At 40.8% G+C, this 21611-nt stretch overlaps 1 protein-coding gene and 2 long non-coding RNA genes across 18 annotated transcripts in view; all 3 read left to right on the top strand.

Moving 5' to 3' along the window:
• Positions 1 to 21611, top strand: part of AHDC1 (AT-hook DNA binding motif containing 1) — a 1805436-nt gene that overhangs the window by 1435946 nt on the left and 347879 nt on the right. For all 5 annotated transcript variants that reach the window (XM_044084484.1, XR_006366341.1, XR_006366343.1 and 2 more), the window contains one exon: positions 11825 to 12008. In XM_044084484.1, coding sequence (XP_043940419.1) covers positions 11825 to 12008 — 184 coding nt within the window. The remainder of the gene's footprint in view (positions 1 to 11824; positions 12009 to 21611) is intronic.
• Positions 1610 to 6220, top strand: LOC122812177. Of its 8 annotated transcripts, none has more exons than XR_006366355.1 (7): positions 1614 to 2004; positions 2988 to 3202; positions 3593 to 3895; positions 4054 to 4939; positions 5347 to 5462; positions 5538 to 5755; positions 6167 to 6220. It is a non-coding gene; the product is annotated as an uncharacterized LOC122812177 (long non-coding RNA). The 8 variants fall into 8 exon arrangements; XR_006366354.1 differs by lacking the exon at positions 6167 to 6220 and having other exon boundaries at positions 1623 to 2004; positions 3593 to 3662; positions 3746 to 3895; positions 5538 to 5809; XR_006366356.1 differs by lacking the exon at positions 6167 to 6220 and having other exon boundaries at positions 1626 to 2004; positions 3593 to 3629; positions 3788 to 3895; positions 5538 to 5809.
• LOC122812199 lies at positions 6410 to 10368 on the top strand. Of its 5 annotated transcripts, none has more exons than XR_006366369.1 (4): positions 6410 to 7082; positions 7992 to 8652; positions 9811 to 9927; positions 10253 to 10368. It is a non-coding gene; the product is annotated as an uncharacterized LOC122812199 (long non-coding RNA). The 5 variants fall into 5 exon arrangements; XR_006366367.1 differs by lacking the exons at positions 9811 to 9927; positions 10253 to 10368 and adding an exon at positions 8769 to 9789 and having other exon boundaries at positions 6410 to 6653; positions 6734 to 7082; positions 7992 to 8525; XR_006366364.1 differs by lacking the exons at positions 9811 to 9927; positions 10253 to 10368 and adding an exon at positions 8769 to 9789 and having other exon boundaries at positions 6411 to 6653; positions 7978 to 8525.

The raw sequence follows: 21611 nt of genomic DNA, 5'->3' as shown, positions 1-21611 counted from the left end.
CCAAGCAGCTGACAGCTAGCTGTGAACACCATGTCTTATTTGATAAACTGACTAAAAGAAGGAGGTCTAGTGGTAAGTGGCTAACATCCTGGTATTATCACTGGTTATCTTATTCCTCCTGCAGTGGGTAAAACGAGTCCTACCTAGCAAAAGTGCTACTTAACCCAGCTATATGATATTGAGGGGAAAAAGCCCTGACAGTGACTCAGAAGGTCCGGGTTTAAATAGCAGCTGATGCCTGCTTATGTGTCGTGGGGGACGGTGTGGTGGTTTCAGTAAGCAGATTGCCAGAATACAAACAGTGGTACACAAAAGGCAGGACTGGAGGATATGAGCAGGTGATCACAAGCAGATGACAGTAGTCCTTATAAGGATGTGGGTGGAAGCAAGGATATGAAAGGAGAGTATAAGTAGGACACTCTTTGGTGATGCAAGTGCTCACCATGGCCACTAGAAGCAGGATTAGGGTCTCACTAGATCCTCATTGTTGGGATGCAGACAAGGACACAATCCACATCCATGGCTGCCTGGATGACAGCAGTTTTGGTTGGTTCTTGCCTTCTTGTTGGGTTTACCCACTACAGGACAGGAAATGGGTTCATGATCCGTAGGATGAGGATCAGTGTCTGGCAGGCACAGAGTGAAAACGTTTACAGAAGAAAAATGTACCAGTCAGATAATGAACACAGTGAAGTATTAATTGAACATTTGATTTTACTGATGACTTTGAGAAGTTTTTGTTATAAAATTAATTTCTGTTGTTTAGATTGATGTTACTGCAAACTTATGTGGTAGGGATGCTTTTCACCAGTGGAAGAAAAAATTCATTAAGCCAATAAATAAGTTAGAGACAAGGCCTAATTTACAGAAAGTGATTATCTTGTCTGTGACATTGTCACCCTAGGTACCCGTGACCTAGCTGGCTGGGGGACTTTTGCACTGACTGGTGGCCTGTAGTGGAGGCTGGGAGCTTGAATTAAGCACCAAGTAAGTGGATATACATTTACAGATGAGTGAATGCATGCATGCATGCATTTACCTACACTCACTGCATATCTTTCACCATGGGAGGTAAAATACATCATGAAAGTCAAAGTTCCAATGTAATGGCTTTTTAGGTTTTAGGTCTGCCATACTGCTGTATTTGTTCCTAAACTGAATAAGTAAGTTAGTAGTAACCTAGCAAAGTTAAGACTTTTCTTTAATTAAAAAAGCTTAGAAAAAACTGTAACATGGTTATTGTATAATAACAGTAAATTGCTGAAATGCGCAGCCCTGTTGGAGTTTTGTATGTGGTGGGATGGGAGGGCTTAGTTCCTCAGCCCAAGAAAGGACAGTGGAGGATGGAGAATCAAGCTTACAAAAGGACATGAAGAGATCATTAAGGTGGGCTGGGAAGTGGCATCTAAGCTTAAGTACAAGGAAGTGTAAATGACTTTTCTTGGGCTCTGGTTCTCCCAAAATGGAATACTAACAAGGAGGTGTGTCCCTAAAAAAGCACAGAACGAGAAAGAGACCTTAGTGTGGCCGTGACAGCAGAGAAGTATTAAGGTTGCATTAATCCTGAAGTGGAAAGCAAACTAGAGGAGTAAAATGTCAACTAGGAGGAGTGATTCTAAAAAACACAGAGATGAAGAAAAAGGCCTTGACGTGGCAGAAGCAGCTCAGGAATATAGAGGTTGTACTTCTCGTCTCTTACTTCCTGATCAGACTGGAGTTGGGAGGGGGAAGTACTGTGCTCTGCTCTGGTGACCCAGTGGGTCAAAATATCACATTAGTCAGGAAGGTACATTGCCCAGGGTACTAAAAAAAAGGGAGAAAAGGGGTGTGAAGAGAGGTTACAGGTGCTAAAATCACATTAGTCAAGAAGGGCATTGCCCAGGGTACTAAAGAAAAGGTAGAAAAGGGGTGTGAAGAGAGGTTACAGGAGCTAAAATCACATTAGTCAGGAAGGTACATTGCCCAGGGTACTAAAGAAAAGGGAGAAAAGGGGTGTGAAGAGAGGTTACAGGAGCTAAAATCACATTAGTCAGGAAGGTACATTGCCCAGGGTACTAAAGAAAAGGGAGAAAAGGGTGTGAAGAGAGGTTACAGGAGCTAAAATCACATTAGTCAGGAAGGTACATTGCCCAGGGTACTAAAGAAAAGGGAGAAAAGGGTGTGAAAAGAGGTTACAGGAGCTAAAATCACATTAGTCAGGAAGGTACATTGCCCAGGGTACTAAAGAAAAGGGGGAAAGGGGTGTGAAGAGAGGTTACAGGAGCTAAAATCACATTAGTCAGGAAGGTACATTGCCCAGGGTACTAAAGAAAAGGGAGAAAAGGGGTGTGAAGAGAGGTTACAGGAGCTAAAATCACATTAGTCAGGAAGGTACATTGCCCAGGGTACTAAAGAAAAGGGAGAAAAGGGTGTGAAGAGAGGTTACAGGAGCTAAAATCACATTAGTCAGGAAGGTACATTGCCCAGGGTACTAAAGAAAAGGGGTGTGAAGAGAGGTTACAGGAGCTAAAATCACATTAGTCAGGAAGGTACATTGCCCAGGGTACTAAAGAAAAGGGAGAAAAGGGTGTGAAGAGAGGTTACAGGAGCTAAAATCACATTAGTCAGGAAGGTACATTGCCCAGGGTACTAAAGAAAATGGAGAAAGGGGTGTGAAGAGAGGTTACAGGAGCTAAAATCACATTAGTCACGAAGGTACATTGCCCTGGGTACTAAAGAAAATGGAGAAAGGGGTGGGAAGAGAGGTTACAGGAGCTAAAATCACATTAGTCAGGAAGGTACATTGCCCAGGGTACTAAAGAAAAGGGGAAAAGGGGTGTGAAGAGAGGTTACAGGAGCTAAAATCACATTAGTCAGGAAGGTACATTGCCCAGGGTACTAAAGAAAAGGGGGAAAGTGGTGTGAAGAGAGGTTACAGGAGCTAAAATCACATTAGTCAGGAAGGTACATTGCCCAGGGTACTAAAGAAAAAAGGGGTGTGAAGAGAGGTTACAGGAGCTAAAATCACATTAGTCAGGAAGGTACATTGCCCAGGGTACTAAAGAAAAGGGAGAAAAGGGGTGTGAAGAGAGGTTACAGGAGCTAAAATCACATTAGTCAGGAAGGTACATTGCCCAGGGTACTAAAGAAAAGGGAGAAAAGGGGTGTGAAGAGAGGTTACAGGAGCTAAAATCACATTAGTCAGGAAGGTACATTGCCCAGGGTACTAAAGAAAAGGGGTGTGAAGAGAGGTTACAGGAGCTAAAATCACATTAGTCAGGAAGGTACATTGCCCAGGGTAAAGGGGTGTGAAGAGAGGTTACAGGAGCTAAAATCACATTAGTCAGGAAGGTACATTGCCCAGGGTACTAAAGAAAAGGGGGAAAAGGGGTGTGAAGAGAGGTTACAGGAGCTAAAATCACATTAGTCAGGAAGGTACATTGCCCAGGGTACTAAAGAAAAGGGGAAAAGGGTGTGAAGAGAGGTTACAGGAGCTAAAATCACATTAGTCAGGAAGATACATTGCCCAGGGTACTAAAAAAGGGAGAAAAGGGGTGTGAAGAGAGGTTACAGGTGCTAAAATCACATTAGTCAGGAAGGTACATTGCCCGAGGTACTAAAGAAAAGGGAGAAAAGGGGTGTGAAGAGAGGTTACAGGAGCTAAAATCACATTAGTCAGGAAGGTACATTGCCCAGGGTACTAAAGAAAAGGGAGAAAAGGGTGTGAAGAGAGGTTACAGGAGCTAAAATCACATTAGTCAGGAAGGTACATTGCCCCGGGTACTAAAGAAAAGGGATGTGAAGAGAGGTTACAGGAGCTAAAATCACATTAGTCAGGAAGGTACATTGCCCAGGGTACTAAAGAAAAGGGGTGTGAAGAGAGGTTACAGGAGCTAAAATCACATTAGTCAGGAAGGTACATTGCCCAGGGTACTAAAGAAAAGGGGTGTGAAGAGAGGTTACAGGAGCTAAAATCACATTAGTCAGGAAGGTACATTGCCCAGGGTACTAAAGAAAAGGAGGAAAAGGGTGTGAAGAGAGGTTACAGGAGCTAAAATCACATTAGTCAGGAAGGTACATTGCCCAGGGTACTAAAGAAAAGGGAGAAAAGGGGTGTGAAGAGAGGTTACAGGAGCTAAAATCACATTAGTCAGGAAGGTACATTGCCCAGGGTACTAAAGAAAAGGGAGAAAAGGGGTGTGAAGAGAGGTTACAGGAGCTAAAATCACATTAGTCAGGAAGGTACATTGCCCAGGGTACTAAAGAAAAGGAGAAAAGGGGTGTGAAGAGAGGTTACAGGAGCTAAAATCACATTAGTCAGGAAGGTACATTGCCCAGGGTACTAAAGAAAAGGGGAAAAGGGGTGTGAAGAGAGGTTACAGGAGCTAAAATCACATTAGTCAGGAAGGTACATTGCCCAGGGTACTAAAGAAAAGGGGAAAAGGGGTGTGAAGAGAGGTTACAGGAGCTAAAATCACATTAGTCAGGAAGGTACATTGCCCAGGGTACTAAAGAAAATGGAGAAAAGGGGGTGTGAAGAGAGGTTACAGGAGCTAAAATCACATTAGTCAGGAAGGTACATTGCCCAGGGTACTAAAGAAAAGGGAGAAAAGGGTGTGAAGAGAGGTTACAGGAGCTAAAATCACATTAGTCAGGAAGGTACATTGCCCAGGGTACTAAAGAAAAGGGGGAAAAGGGGTGTGAAGAGAGGTTACAGGAGCTAAAATCACATTAGTCAGGAAGGTACATTGCCCAGGGTACTAAAGAAAAGGAGAAAAGGGTGTGAAGAGAGGTTACAGGAGCTAAAATCACATTAGTCAGGAAGGTACATTGCCCAGGGTACTAAAGAAAAGGGAGAAAAGGGGTGTGAAGAGAGGTTACAGGAGCTAAAATCACATTAGTCAGGAAGGTACATTGCCCAGGGTACTAAAGAAAAGGGGTAAAAGGGATGTGAAGAGAGGTTACAGGAGCTAAAATCACATTAGTCAGGAAGGTACATTGCCCAGGGTACTAAAGAAAAGGGAGAAAAGGGGTGTGAAGAGAGGTTACAGGAGCTAAAATCACATTAGTCAGGAAGGTACATTGCCCAGGGTACTAAAGAAAAGGGAGAAAAGGGTGTGAAGAGAGGTTACAGGAGCTAAAATCACATTAGTCAGGAAGGTACATTGCCCAGGGTACTAAAGAAAAGGGGAAAAGGGGTGTGAAGAGAGGTTACAGGAGCTAAAATCACATTAGTCAGGAAGGTACATTGCCCAGGGTACTAAGAAAAGGGGAAAAGGGGTGTGAAGAGAGGTTACAGGAGCTAAAATCACATTAGTCAGGAAGGTACATTGCCCAGGGTACTAAAGAAAAGGGGTGTGAAGAGAGGTTACAGGAGCTAAAATCACATTAGTCAGGAAGGTACATTGCCCAGGGTACTAAAGAAAAGGGGAAAAAGGGTGTGAAGAGAGGTTACAGGAGCTAAAATCACATTAGTCAGGAAGGTACATTGCCCAGGGTACTGGAGAAAAGGGGTGTGAAGAGAGGTTACAGGAGCTAAAATCACATTAGTCAGGAAGGTACATTGCCCAGGGTACTAAAGAAAAGGGAGAAAAGGGGTGTGAAGAGAGGTTACAGGAGCTAAAATCACATTAGTCAGGAAGGTACATTGCCCAGGGTACTAAAGAAAAGGGAGAAAAGGGTGTGAAGAGAGGTTACAGGAGCTAAAATCACATTAGTCAGGAAGGTACATTGCCCAGGGTACTAAAGAAAAGGGAGAAAAGGGGTGTGAAGAGAGGTTACAGGAGCTAAAATCACATTAGTCAGGAAGGTACATTGCCCAGGGTACTAAAGAAAAGGGGGAAAAGGGGGTGTGAAGAGAGGTTACAGGAGCTAAAATCACATTAGTCAGGAAGGCACATTGCCCGGGGTACTAAAACAAAGGGGGAAAAAGAGTGTGAAGAGAGGTTACAGGAGCTAAAATCACATTAGTCAGGAAGGTACATTGCCCAGGGTACTAAAGAAAATGGAGAAAGGGGTGTGAAGAGATGTTAAAGGAGATAAAATCACAATAGTCAGGAAGGTACATTGCCCAGGGTACTAAAGAAAAGGGAGAAAAGGGGTGTGAAGAGAGGTTACAGGAGCTAAAATCACATTAGTCAGGAAGGTACATTGCCCAGGGTACTAAAGAAAAGGGGTGTGAAGAGAGGTTACAGGAGCTAAAATCACATTAGTCAGGAAGGTACATTGCCCAGGGTACTAAAGAAAAGGGGAAAAGGGGTGTGAAGAGAGGTTACAGGAGCTAAAATCACATTAGTCAGGAAGATACATTGCCCAGGGTACTAAAAAAAGGGAGAAAAGGGGTGTGAAGAGAGGTTACAGGAGCTAAAATCACATTAGTCAGGAAGGTACATTGCCCAGGGTACTAAAGAAAAGGGAGAAAAGGGTGTGAAGAGAGGTTACAGGAGCTAAAATCACATTAGTCAGGAAGGTACATTGCCCAGGGTATTAAGAAAAGGGAGAAAAGGGGTGTGAAGAGAGGTTACAGGAGCTAAAATCACATTAGTCAGGAAGGTACATTGCCCAGGGTACTAAAGAAAAGGGAGAAAAGGGGTGTGAAGAGAGGTTACAGGAGCTAAAATCACATTAGTCAGGAAGGTACATTGCCCAGGGTACTAAAGAAAATGGAGAAAAGGGTGGGAAGAGAGGTTACAGGAGCTAAAATCACATTAGTCAGGAAGATACATTGCCCAGGGTACTAAAAAAGTGAGAAAAGGGGTGTGAAGAGAGGTTACAGGAGCTAAAATCACATTAGTCAGGAAGGTACATTGCCCAGGGTACTAAAGAAAATGGAGAAAAGGGTGTGAAGAGAGGTTACAGGAGCTAAAATCACATTAGTCAGGAAGGTACATTGCCCAGGGTACTTAAGAAAAGGGGAAAAAGGGGTGCGAAGAGAGGTTACAGGAGCTAAAATCACATTTGTTAGGAAGGTATATTGCCCCGGGTACTAAAGAAAAGGGAAAAAATGGGTGTGAAGAGAGGTTACAGGAGCTAAAATCACATTAGTCAGGAAGGTACATTGCCCAGGGTACTAAAGAAAAGGGAGAAAAGGGGTGTGAAGAGAGGTTACAGGAGCTAAAATCACATTAGTCAGGAAGGTACATTGCCCAGGGTACTAAAGAAAAGAGAAAAGGGTGTGAAGAGAGGTTACAGGAGCTAAAATCACATTAGTCAGGAAGGTACATTGCCCAGGGTACTAAAGAAAAGGGAGAAAAGGGGTGTGAAGAGAGGTTACAGGAGCTAAAATCACATTAGTCAGGAAGGTACATTGCCCAGGGTACTAAAGAAAAGGAGGGAAAGGGGTGTGAAGAGAGGTTACAGGAGCTAAAATCACATTAGTCAGGAAGGTACATTGCCCAGGGTACTAAAGAAAAGGGGAAAAGGGGTGTGAAGAGAGGTTACAGGAGCTAAAATCACATTAGTCAGGAAGGTACATTGCCCAGGGTACTAAAGAAAAGGGAGAAAAGGGGTGTGAAGAGAGGTTACAGGAGCTAAAATCACATTAGTCAGGAAGGTACATTGCCCAGGGTACTAAAGAAAAGGGGAAAAGGGGTGTGAAGAGAGGTTACAGGAGCTAAAATCACATTAGTCAGGAAGGTACATTGCCCAGGGTACTAAAGAAAAGGGGAAAAGGGGTGTGAAGAGAGGTTACAGGAGCTAAAATCACATTAGTCAGGAAGGTACATTGCCCAGGGTACTAAAGAAAAGGGAGAAAAGGGTGTGAAGAGAGGTTACAGGAGCTAAAATCACATTAGTCAGGAAGGTACATTGCCCAGGGTACTAAAGAAAAGGGAGAAAAGGGGTGTGAAGAGAGGTTACAGGAGCTAAAATCACATTAGTCAGGAAGGTACATTGCCCAGGGTACTAAAGAAAAGGGAGAAAAGGGTGTGAAGAGAGGTTACAGGAGCTAAAATCACATTAGTCAGGAAGGTACTTTGCCCAGGGTACTAAAAAGAAAAGGGGTGTGAAGAGAGGTTACAGGAGCTAAAATCACATTAGTCAGGAAGGTACATTGCCCAGGGTACTAAAGAAAAGGGGAAAAGGGGTGTGAACAGAGGTTACAGGAGCTAAAATCACATTAGTCAGGAAGGTACATTGCCCAGGGTACTAAAGAAAATGGAGAAAGGGGTGTGAAGAGATGTTAAAGGAGATAAAATCACAATAGTCAGGAAGGTACATTGCCCAGGGTACTAAAGAAAAGGGGAAAAGGGGTGTGAAGAGAGGTTACAGGAGCTAAAATCACATTAGTCAGGAAGGTACATTGCCCAGGGTACTAAAGAAAAGGGAGAAAAGGGGTGTGAAGAGAGGTTACAGGAGCTAAAATCACATTAGTCAGGAAGGTACATTGCCCAGGGTACTAAAGAAAAGGGAGAAAAGGGGTGTGAAGAGAGGTTACAGGAGCTAAAATCACATTAGTCAGGAAGGTACATTGCCCAGGGTACTAAAGAAAAGGGAGAAAAGGGGTGTGAAGAGAGGTTACAGGAGCTAAAATCACATTAGTCAGGAAGGTACATTGCCCAGGGTACTAAAGAAAAGGGGTGTAAAGAGAGGTTACAGGAGCTAAAATCACATTAGTCAGGAAGATATATTGCCCAGGGTCCTAAAAAGAAAAGGGAAAAAGGGGTGTGAAGAGAGGTTACAGGAGCTAAAATCACATTAGTCAGGAAGGTACATTGCCCAGGGTACTAAAGAAAAGGAGAAAAGGGGTGTGAAGAGAGGTTACAGGAGCTAAAATCACATTAGTCAGGAAGGTACATTGCCCAGGGTACTAAAGAAAAGGGAGAAAAGGGTGTGAAGAGAGGTTACAGGAGCTAAAATCACATTAGTCAGGAAGGTACATTGCCCAGGGTACTAAAGAAAAGGGAGAAAAGGGGTGTGAAGAGAGGTTACAGGAGCTAAAATCACATTAGTCAGGAAGGTACATTGCCCAGGGTACTAAAGAAAAGGGAGAAAAGGGGTGTGAAGAGAGGTTACAGGAGCTAAAATCACATTAGTCAGGAAGGTACATTGCCCAGGGTACTAAAGAAAAGGGAGAAAAGGGGTGTGAAGAGAGGTTACAGGAGCTAAAATCACATTAGTCAGGAAGGTACATTGCCCAGGGTACTAAAGAAAAGGGAGAAAAGGGTGTGAAGAGAGGTTACAGGAGCTAAAATCACATTAGTCAGGAAGGTACATTGCCCAGGGTACTAAAGAAAAGGGAGAAAAGGGGTGTGAAGAGAGGTTACAGGAGCTAAAATCACATTAGTCAGGAAGGTACATTGCCCAGGGTACTAAAGAAAAGGGAAAAGGGGTGTGAAGAGAGGTTACAGGAGCTAAAATCACATTAGTCAGGAAGGTACATTGCCCAGGGTACTAAAGAAAAGGGAAAAGGGGTGTGAAGAGAGGTTACAGGAGCTAAAATCACATTAGTCAGGAAGGTACATTGCCCAGGGTACTAAAGAAAAGGGGAAAAGGGGTGTGAAGAGAGGTTACAGGAGCTAAAATCACATTAGTCAGGAAGGTACATTGCCCAGGGTACTAAAGAAAAGGGAGAAAAGGGGTGTGAAGAGAGGTTACAGGAGCTAAAATCACATTAGTCAGGAAGGTACATTGCCCAGGGTACTAAAGAAAAGGGGAAAAGGGGTGTGAAGAGAGGTTACAGGAGCTAAAATCACATTAGTCAGGAAGGTACATTGCCCAGGGTACTAAAGAAAAGGGAGAAAAGGGGTGTGAAGAGAGGTTACAGGAGCTAAAATCACATTAGTCAGGAAGGTACATTGCCCAGGGTACTAAAGAAAAGGGGTGTGAAGAGAGGTTACAGGAGCTAAAATCACATTAGTCAGGAAGGTACATTGCCCAGGGTACTAAAGAAAAGGGAGAAAAGGGGTGTGAAGAGAGGTTACAGGAGCTAAAATCACATTAGTCAGGAAGGTACATTGCCCAGGGTACTAAGGAAAAGGGGTGTGAAGAGAGATTACAGGAGGTAAAATCACATTAGTCAGGAAGGTACATTGCCCAGGGTACTAAAGAAAAGGGGAAAAGGGGTGTGAAGAGAGGTTACAGGAGCTAAAATCACATTAGTCAGGAAGGTACATTGCCCAGGGTACTAAAGAAAAGGGAGAAAAGGTGTGTGAAGAGAGGTTACAGGAGCTAAAATCACATTAGTCAGGAAGGTACATTGCCCAGGGTACTAAAGAAAAGGGAGAAAGGGGTGTGAAGAGAGGTTACAGGAGCTAAAATCACATTAGTCAGGAAGGTACATTGCCCAGGGTACTAAAGAAAAGGGAGAAAAGGGGTGTGAAGAGAGGTTACAGGAGCTAAAATCACATTAGTCAGGAAGTTGCATTGCCCAGGGTACTAAAGAAAAGGGAGAAAAGGGGTGTGAAGATAGATTACAGGAGCTAAATCCAATCTCACTTGATGATAAAGTGAGATGTGACAGGGGTACACAAGACACTCAGAGATTTGGGATGCATGGCTACTTGTGGTTGTTAGCGTAATAACCACCTATGACCCTGTGATGTAATGCCATATAGCTCAAGAAGAAAGACCGGTTGGTGGTGGTGCATGCCTACAACATTGAGTGCAAAGTTCACCATAAACATTAGGAATCACTCTTACAGAAAGAGTAGTGGGTAATAGAACAGGTTAACTGTGCGTAAGCAGTAGACTTTGAGAGCACACAGTCTTTAAGGATAATGTCGAATGGGTAGTAATAGAAAGGGACACAATGGGACCATGCATCGGGCTAGTTAGCTTGCCCTTTTCTAATGTCACAACCGTATACTGTCTTAGTTGGTATGATCTAATTAAACCACAGTTTTGAGCAGAAACAGCATGACACACCCCCTTTTGTTTCTATTATTTAAAACAGATGAGGTGTGAGAGGTGACAGGATTTCTGTAGAAGCAGTCTGCTTATTTTTAAATGAAGAAGATATAAAATCCAAAATATTTGGGCAGACATCTAGACAAATTTTAAGATAAGGAAGAAGATAACTATGAAAGTGGTTAGGTACACTTTGAGAATTATCAAGGCTGTACTGCATGTCAAACATGAGGAAGCAAGTCGGGCATTTATGAGTGAGCCTCTGAATGCAGTATCTTTTACTGCCTTTTTTTCTCTCTCCTTATTTAGGCAGTAGGCAGGTTATCAAGCAACCAGATAATATTCTCATTAGTGAGTTGATCATCTGAATGCAGTATCTTTTACTGCCTTTTTTTTCTCCTTGGGTTATCAGGCAACCTGGTAATATTGTCATGGCTAGCACAAAGTTGCTGTGCAGGTGAGTTATAGCTTTGGTGGGGCTTGAACCTGCAGTTTACAAAATTACGTATGAACATACCTGCTTGACAGTGGGAAAAAGTAGTAGTTTGCATGAGTGACATAACTACCGCTGTGCAACTGCTCTTCCTCTGTCACTTCTATCGTCCTTTTGAGTCCCTCACTTCTGTGTTGCACCAGTTATTCTGTGAAAAGGTATTTTGGCATCAAGTGAGGTTTGCATTGAAGATGTAATTTCCTGAACTTGATGACCTTTGTTTGCCAGTTGTGATCCTGTAAATGCAGAGAGTCATTCTTTAGCCATTGTATTGTGGTTACCTGTACGATTTTGTATAGATAGGTGTATAACTAGATACGTTTTTGTGCTTAAATGTATTTAGTCAAGAATATGATTAAACCATCAAAGAGATGCAACAAAATTCATAGAAGCATGTGCAGTCCTACTATTTGATTTCATATGCATGCCTCTAGCAGTAGTTTTCAAAACGCACTAGAAAAGCTTGCCTTTACTTACAGCATTTTGTCCTGTGGTTGTTGTTAACAGATGATGGCTGTGCGTCATGTCAGTCAAGCGGATTAGAAAATGGAGGCTGCCAGGCAGAGGGCCACCCGTGTTCCCAATGCTCCAGAGCGCACCAGCACAACAGTGACATGAAAATTAATGAGCGAAGCCTTAAAATGTCACAGTGCAGAGATCTGAAGCTGAATTGTAAACCCACACGGACAAGGTAACTGCAAAAGGATGGCCAGGGGAGTGCTGAAATGAGACTGTTAATGGTTTCTGTTTAAGCTGTAACTGTTTGTCAGCTTACCTTTTAACTATAGGATTTGGAAATGCATGCAACAAAAGCTAAGCCCAGCCAACAGTGCTGAAAATATGTTAAGGTGTGATAAAGGGAGAGATGTATTCACATTCTCTTCCAGTACCCATGACAGTAAAATAGATTGTGGCGTCTTTTGGTCTGTCTGCTCTGGAGAAAGCAGATGGTACTCTTAGAATCTCCTCTGACTGGTACACTGCATTCCTCCTTTTGAAGCTTTTTTATATTAAAGCTTTTTTGTTTTACTTTGAAGATGGTCTAGCCGTGTTGCTGATGTCAGTTGTTTGAGTAATGGTGTTTGTGTGTGCAGTGTAAGGCTGATATTTGAATTTGGCAACCAGGTATTTATTAGCAGTAGCAGCAGAAAACCTGCTGAGTCGCAGACTTTACTTACTTCACACTGCTGCTTACATGTACAGAAACTGCAGAGCAAAAGCAGCTTTTTAAATCATTTGTAATAGAGTGCTCTTTGAAACAGTATGACTGAAGAACTACCAAAACATTATGTATGTGTATATAAGAAAGTGCATGTGTTTGTGTGCACACACACACACACACATATATATATATATATATATATATATATATATATATGTACTTATTTATCTCTGTGTGTGTGTGTATGTGGGTATATATATATATATATATATATATATAGCATGGTAAGTTTCCTTTGTTGCATATGACTGAATTTGCTAGGACTACGTTCTACCCTTGCGTGCTTAGCTTTGTGCCCTCTGGGTACCCTGGAGGGGAGTACTTTTCTGAGTCATTTATTTTTTTGGTAATTCAGGGTTGAACTGATTATGTTGTTGGTCACATGGGAAGCTCAGGAAAGCAGCATAATTTTTAAGATCCCTTTTGCGGTGATGGATAAGGATGAGAAGTGTTTTTTTTTATTTTGCAGACTTCATAATTCATAATGTATAACCAAGGTATGTTACTCAGTAAGCATTGTGGGAGAGTGTGTTTGTACTTGTAGGTTATTAATTAGTTATAGTTTGAAAGCATTAGTGAATGCAGTTACTGAACAGGGCTGTTAGTCTGTAAAGACTAAATCTTCATCTAAGAAAGGTGGATGCAGTTCTTAAGTTACACTAAATAAAGTTTTGTCTTTTGAAAGAAAGGGGTCCAGACAGTTGTTGAATTCAGCACTTGCTCCCATTAGTATGGAAAGAAGATGTGGAGAAGATTAACTATATTAATCATTAATGACAGAAAAAAAAAACAGAGAGGGGAGATTCAATGCAGACAGTGATGTAGGTGAACCCAAGCATGTTATGACATGAGTAAACACTTATGCAGTAGTGCTAGGTCAATGAAACATTTTGGTAGCAACTGTGTATGAAATATTCCAAACAGCAGCGTATTAGCCACTTCATAAATGCCTTACTAGGAACTGGCAGGAGAACCTCTGCTCCAGGTGATGAGAGGTAATGTTAATTGTGTCACAGGTTATGCTGTTGTGGTTACTTGGATTTGTGTTGAAGTTGAGGTTATGAAAAAAATGAACTTATACAAGCTTCATAACACAGGGGGATGATCACCTGATTGAGGCTTAGGTGATCAAACCAGATCCCCATGGAGTTGCCTGGGGGATAGGAATGGGTGGCATTTTGGCCAGATTTTCTATCCTGAATGGAGGGATGGGGTTTCACACTAAGAACTCTATTCCTAATGGCTCACATAATTCACATTGCGTGTTTGGCAGGGTAATGGGTAGGCCATAACAAAAAAGCACAGCATAGCTGTCAGATTACAGCCATGTTGAGACACCCTGGTTTCCTCTCCACCCATTTCTCCGTCTGCTTAGTCTTGTGATGGGTAAGCCAGACAGGTGTCTGGAATGTTGAAGCAGAGGATCATGAGATGTTATAGGTCTGTACTCATGGCAGACAGCAGTCAAACAAAGAAGCACAGAGAATGTGTTTTAGGAGTGGACATACTAATAGCAAACTGAACTCTGCAGTCAAGAAATGCATCAGCATTTTGGGAAAGCAGTCTATGTTGGTCATATAAATTGAGTGATTAAAGTTAAAGTTGTTTACAGACAGAATAAGATGGGATTTTAATTACTCCACTGTGACCAAAATTGGAGGCGTGACAACATAAAAAATAAGGGATGTGGAAGGGTTTTTTTTGACAGTCTGTGAGTTATTGGTTAGACTATGGTTAGATTACTGTATGCAGTTCTGGAGGCATCACCTGCCAAAGATATAGGAAGCTAGGTCACTTGTTCCAGATATAGTTAAATTAAGATGGTAGTGGAAATGCAGGCATTTCTTTAGAATTATGAAGAAAGTCCTTAAGTCGACTTGACCAAATCACCTAGAGGTAATGTTATCACAGCCAGGTGGCTGAAAGGGCATTTTAGCTTTGAGAACATAATAGCCATGAAATATTGCTTAGACAAAATTCTGTTCACATTTTTATTGTTTTCTATCCCTGAAAAATAGGGTCAGGGTGTCACTTTAACAGAACCTTTATCAGTTCAGTCCCACGCTCAAACCTTCTACGATGGCCATGCCTTACATCTTCTAATTATTTTTGGCTCACAGCTCTCGTTGCAGAGCCAGTTCAATCCAGTGATATTGTATTTGTCTTATATCTGCGGCATTAAACAGTCTAGTTTAGATGTAATAATCATATTTTCTTAACTGGAAGTTGAATACTGTCCCAGAATTTTTTGAGTCTTGGACCCAAAAATGTATGTACCAAGAGAATATGAGATAGTTAAGAACGTTTACATGTGTCTGGGGAAGTGGAGTGAAACTTTTAGTTTAGTACGTGTACATTAGTTTGGGAAAGCTGCTTGAAACTTTTTGAAGATAACAATGAGGACTACAGTTGAAGATTCAGTGAGGAATACAAAAAACGTTAAGAAGAAATTTCCACAGAATGTTTTCCTTTGTGGAGAAAGGGCAGAACCACCAGGTGGTTGTAGGGTATGGATGTCAGTAGTAGTAAGGACTCTCCTGTCCCTGGGCTTCTTGTATCTTAAAGTAGATTGTGTAAATCAGATAACTACTTTGTAGAATTAGAAACTTGGTTTTGTACCCTGAACTACCAGAGGACTAATTTATGGAGTATTTTAATGTGATGAGGAGATTGATTACATGCAGACGTATTGTAATATGTCATGTTGAATCTGTTTAGTAAACAATCAATGCCTTTTCTTTAGAAATCATCTAGTCTGTAGTTAAGTCTAAGCAGTTAGGCCTTTATTTCCCTCCCCATTTGCAGATTATACTGTGTAGGAATTCTTTTGTTGTTTTATGAAATTAATTAGGAACATCTTGTATTTGACAGCTGTTCTAGAAAGGAATCTGTTTTTTTCCAGATTTTCACTACATAATTTAAGTACCTTGAAGGGATGAAAAGCAAGCTGCAGATGCTGGGAAGTCTTAAGGAAACCAAACAAAAAATGTGACATAACTTCTGTCAAGTTGGCCCCTAAGTCATAAGTACTGTTAATTGTGTGTTCCTGGTAATGTTGATGCATTTTAATCTTTTTGTATGGCTTGTTACGTAGAATTCAACCAGCATTAAAGACCTCAGAATGTCTGCTTTAATGTTCAGGTTCTGGTGTGCCCCCCCCCCCCCCACCCGCGTGTTAATTGGTTTTGTAGGATGACATAAATTAATATTGTGTCTTAGAAGAGACCATATGAATTTCAGCAACATACCTTTCCAGTTGTTAACTACCATGGTTGAAGGTCCTAAGGATGATGTAAAATTAAAAAAGTAAGATGTAAAATTTTTGCAATATAATGATCTTAATGATAGCCAGATATAGTTCACAGAGAAATAATATTAAGCTGGCCTTGCAGTAAGATGCTGCGTTTTATTGGTAACCTTTTGAAAGTTTGATTCAGCTGTCTGTTGCCCAGTCATGATTTATTTGTGTATGTACTGCGTATATACGTATGGTAATCAATTTGGTTGAGTAGACAGCAAGTTGACAAGTAATCGGGACATTACTACCCCCGATTTGGCAGTCAGATGATAAGTGCAATATATGGCCGCGATTTGTTTGGCTATATAGCACTGTAATATAGATTGCTATGTTGTTGCTATTATGCAACTGTAGTGTTAGTGTATAAGTAAGGTGTGTGGATTCCCACATAGATGAGTTGATTTGGCTTTCTACTACTCTTGAACACGATTGTTAGAGTCATATTTTTGCTTTGAGTGCACTTTGCTAGTGTGAAGATGTAATGTAGGGGCTTTTCAGTGCACTGAATGCCTTTTTCAGTTCAGTGCAATGATATGAACGTGTGTGTGTGTGTGTGTGTATATATATATATATATATTGCACTGAATGCCTTTTTCAGTTCAGTGCAATGATATGAACGTGTGTGTGTGTGTGTATATATATATATATATATATATATATATATATATATATATGTGTGTGTGTGTATATATATATATATATATATATATATATATATGTGTGTGTGTGTGTATATATATATATGTGTGTGTGTGTATATATATATATATATATATATATATATATGTGTGTGTGTGTGTGTATATATATATATATATATATATATATATATATATATATATATATATATATATATGTATATATCCAGAGGTGTAGCTAGGATGGGGCGAAGGGGCCAGTCACCTAGATGCAACGTTTTTTGTGGAGGTTAGAACATTGCAGGCATTCAGAAATGAATGTCGGTATTGCTTTTGTAGTTCGGATTAAAGTGCTTTTGTTTTCCGTGTTTGATGTGTGGTAATAATTGCTGCCAGTATAGAAAGCAGCTTGCCACAACTTAAAAAGACGTTATTTTTTTGTTGTGTCCTCGAGTACAGGAGGACCATTTTTTTTTTCCTTTGGTCCTAAAATTAAACTTTTGAGTGGATGACAACCATTGTGTGTGTGCGCGCGTGCGTATGTACTGTAGGCATTCAGAAATGAATGCCCAATATTACTATATAGATCACACACACACACATAAGTTTTTCAGGATCCTGCAAAGTTAACTACTTGAAACTTTTCAGTACTTCCTTTCGTCACTGTCAGCTCCCTTTTCTACTGTGCTTCAAGTGAGATTGTTCTTGGTAAATCAGTAGCAGACAGTGGAAGAGTCCGCTTGAAGTTGATTTTCCACATCTTTGAAGTGGGGTGAGTCCTGTACAATATAACATCATCCTTGGAGAGAGTAGTTGGAGTTGGGGCTGGAATGCCGTGGGGTAAATGCTGTACATTATAACACCATTCTTGTAGAGGTTAGTAAGAGTTAGGGATGGAGTGCCAGGAGAATTATCATTATTAAACAGAGAAAATAACGGAGGACCCAGCACAGAACCCATATGGACACTAGCCAGGCAGGTATCTATGTCAGAGTGTACAGTGCAGCACCAAATTCTGAATATCCTGTTTAAAAGTAGCTATTTAGCTAGTCAGTAAGGTATGTTGAATATTCTATTGTAAGATTTTGGAACAGCACTTATATCTGCTGTAAAAGATACCATTCTTTGTATTTAAGTAAGTTTTATCCATTTATAGTACTGTTCTCTGAAATCACACTGGGAATCAGTTAGTTGACCATAGTTAACATGTTCAGCTATTTGAGAGTGTAGGATGTTTTTTTCAAAAGCTCTAGTTCCTCATTTAGAGGACAAGATCTTTAGATAGGTCTGACGTCTTGAGGGCTGTGTGGGGAATTGCTTGGGGAACCGGTAGAATCAAGAGTGTGCATGAGTTGCTGTGATACTGTTCCGTAAGTAAGAGAGATTGCAAATCTGGGTAACTAATTTGGCTGTTACAGATGCCACCATGCAAAGGAAGTAGTTATGTGAAAAACTGCTATTGGGATTTTTTTTCATTTCCTTTCTAGGAGGTCTCTTACTCTGTTTTCAGAGATCAGTCTAAAGTAGAGTGATAGGTGCAGAGACTTCTCAATATGGGTCTAGAATAAGCTGTATTTTTATTTGCTCTAGGAATTGAGTGTGCATAACTATGAATCTTTTCCTATCTTCCAGGAAGGTGGGAACAGCGAATTGAGCTGGTGTACTTCAGGTGGAGATGTCAAAGTAGGCTACCTCGTTGGTAATCTGCCAAAGTCACCCGTGCGATGAGGCTGTAGCTTCCTGTTTTTTATGAAGTCATTAGATTTTGCTTGTTTTATTTTAATGTAATATGGTCAAATCAGATTGATAAGTGCTGTGAGATCACTATGGAGTTTGGTTCTTTTTCATTTGTTTCAAGTTCCCTGAAGTTTGATTTTATCCAAGGGCAGCTTGTACTTCCCATTGTTTTGGTAGTGAGTGGCAGCAGTTTCTCAGTAGATGCGTTACGGAGAGAATTAAAATGGCTTAGGAAACTAGCTGGACACGTTTACTTGTAAATAGGTTTATAGGTGTCTACTAGGCTAATGATCACAAGGGCCTTTTTAAGCCTAACCATGCATCCCAAATCTTTGACAAGTTCTGATACCCTCGATAAGTGTAAGCAGGGGCTTGTAATTACATTTTTGTTTGGGCCCCTTCTTACATACCACTGCATCCTACTTCCTGCTTCCCCAGCTCCTCTACTATCTTCACAGAAGGCATTCTTGTACTTTGTAATTTAGCTTCACCAACCTTTGTAATTCTGTTTGTTCTAACGACAAATTTACCCTTTTTTATTTATCTATTTATTTATTTAGCAAGTAGGTGAACTGGACTAAATGGGCCCCTTTTCAGTCTTGACCTTGTTACTGTAGCTATTGTGTGCAAACAATAAGAAAAAGGTATCAATTAGTATCAAAAACAGTACAAAATAAGACATGTACAAATACCAGGAACAGGCACACATGCATATAGTACAGTAATATAATTTATAACATTCAGCAAGGAGGTCGAATCCTTAGAGTCTGAGAAACCTCATGTAGTTATGAATTTGAGAATAGGCAAGTAGGGTTTGTATGAGATTAGAACACTAGTAAAATAGCGGACTCTCACTCTTGGAATTTTAGTGCATGAGATGCTAGGGTAAAGAGGAATGTTAGCAGTTAGAAAGTTTTAACAAATGTCTATTATAGGGCCAGATACAGTAGTAAAATATATTGGTTGTGTTGATGCCACTGGTAATGGAAGACTTTTCCCCCTAGGAGATCATTATTAAAGCCACACTCACTGTTGCAGGGTTCTTTTTGGCGCTACTTTAAATTGTTGCCAGTGGTGATGGCAAGTATGTTTGGGTTGGAATGTTGGGGCATATAAAGGACTGCTATATTAAATTATTACTTATGTGCAGTTAACAAGCTAAGTGGGGACTTTTCCCAGTAGCTTTGAGTTAACTTCTAAAAATGGAATTTTATAGGTGTGTTTTTTTTTTACTTTTTACAAGTATAGTTCCACCTCCAGTTTTGTTTCCTGTTCTGTTGTTCTGTGACATATAATAGAAAAATAAGGTGGATGCAAAATATATCTGTTTAAGCCAAGTTTTTTTTTTATTTTTGTAGGATGAAGAAACTCTATCCTCCCAAAAGAATGTTGTTCTTCTTTCGGCTTTTCCCGGTTAGGGGTCACCACAGCGGAACTCCGGTCCGCTAATGATAGGCCATAATTATGAGACAGTGTTAACTCCCATCTTTGATCAGTAGTTTTCTGTGGAGGGTAGCCCTGCTGGTCCGGTGTTTGGAGTGCTGTCTAAGACTGCCCATGTAGGTAGTTGAGTGGCAGGCAAATTCTTACAGATTTCTCTTGCTTACAGAAACATCACCTGAGCCTTTGCTCATGGTGGGCCATGTATTAGATCATTTAGGTCCTCCCTGCTGATAAATATGCCTGATCATCAGTCAAATTATCTCAGAGGAGCTGTTGGCAAAGGCTGAGACTCCATTGCTTAAAGTAGCCATAGAGGCTGGCCTTCCTTCTGAGAGACAGGGGAGGCCTTGGATTCCATTCCTGCCTCTTCCTTATTGCTAAAAGGATGGGAAAATTCTGTCCAGTTTTGGACCTCAGCAACTTCCAGATGCACATCAAAGTATATTGAGTTCCAGATGATGAATCTTGGGGAGGGAGTTTTGAGGAGACTATTACTTTGCTGAAGTACATTTGTATGCTATTGATAAGTGTGATGAATGCATTCTGGTATATTGCTATCTGGGCTTCACACAGGAAGTTCTGTTCGTTTACAATTGTTGGACATCACATTCACCACAGAATATTCCCATTTTGTCTCATCTTTGTATGTAGAGTACTCACCGAGGTATTAGGTGTTGTGGCAGAGGCCTGTCCTGAAAAAGACCTCAATATGTTTCCTCAACTAATTGACTGGCTCTTGGTGACTCCTTTTAGAGCCTTCCTGATATTTTGTCTTTGGGCTTGGTTACTTTGTCATTCTTTTTAAAGTATGGTGGATATTTGTAGTGGGCTCATGGATAAAAAAAATGATCTGGGAATATGCATGCGAATGTGATTTGTGGCTGGTTGTAGGAGGGAGGATTATGTAATTGATTCCTTTTCTTTTTTATGCTGTAACACTTGTACTTGTGACTCCATCAGTTCCAGTGCCATCTGTTATTTTATTGTGAGGGCAGTTTGCACGACAGCTGCAGGCAGTGCACTTAAAAGACGAGATAGTTACTAGACAACAAGCAGAAAAACTTGGGTGTTTGGATAAGATGCCATCATAGGTTCTTTTGAATGTATAGATTATTGCTGGGAGTCATTCTTTTTACAGCATTTAACTGTTGTTCTGATTTGTTAAGGTGTGGTTGAGACTTTTGCAAGAGCTAATAGCATTTGTAACACCATAAGCTTACTGCAGCACAAAAGAAAAAAAATAAATAACACTATATTTTGATTCAGCAGTCCACCAGCCCATAACCATGCTAACCTTACATACCTTAGGTATTGTGCCTTTTTTAGGAGGTAGTACTGCTTCTCTGTGTCTGGGCTTTGAAAAGTTTGTTTACAAGTGCCCTTGAAGTCAGTGATGAAGGTAATATGATCCATGGGTATAACTGCTGCCGTCTATTTCATTTGAAAGGTCTTTTGTTTCTGATATGAAATTTCTTCCTTGTCTTGTACAAATCTTCCTCTCTTTTACTTTATTTGGTTATTGTACCAGTTAACTGGGAATGTCATTTTCAGTGGAGTGCTTGGGAAAAATCTCCAGTAACAGTACATGTTGTTTCCAAAACAAAATAAGCATGTACTGCTTATGATGAAGTAGTTTCTTCTGAGGTGGAGGTTAAGGCATCATGTACATAAATTTGGAGTTTCAGGGGTAGGTCTGGCCAAGACATATAATGTTAGCCCAGTCCCAAGATACTTATGTGGAAGGTTATCTTTTTCTTCAAAACATTGAAGCGCTCTGTTAATCTGGAAGACTTATCCAGGTGCTCATCTATAAGCAGTAGTTGACAGACCTTTCCTACCACAAATGTGACTAGTAAGAGCTTTCAGTTTTACCTTTGTCTTGCTGTGTTCTTTTACACTATTAAAGCATCTTCTTGTACCCTTCTGTAGTCTGTTGAAGGTGACAGAGGATTTAAC

Source organism: Protopterus annectens, chromosome 1.part1 (assembly GCF_019279795.1).
Source record: "Protopterus annectens isolate FY-2018-M chromosome 1.part1, PAN1.0, whole genome shotgun sequence".
Lineage (NCBI taxonomy): Eukaryota > Metazoa > Chordata > Ceratodontiformes > Protopteridae > Protopterus > Protopterus annectens.
The sequence above is the reverse complement of the archived record's forward strand: the minus strand, read 5'-3'. Positions and strand labels throughout refer to the sequence as shown.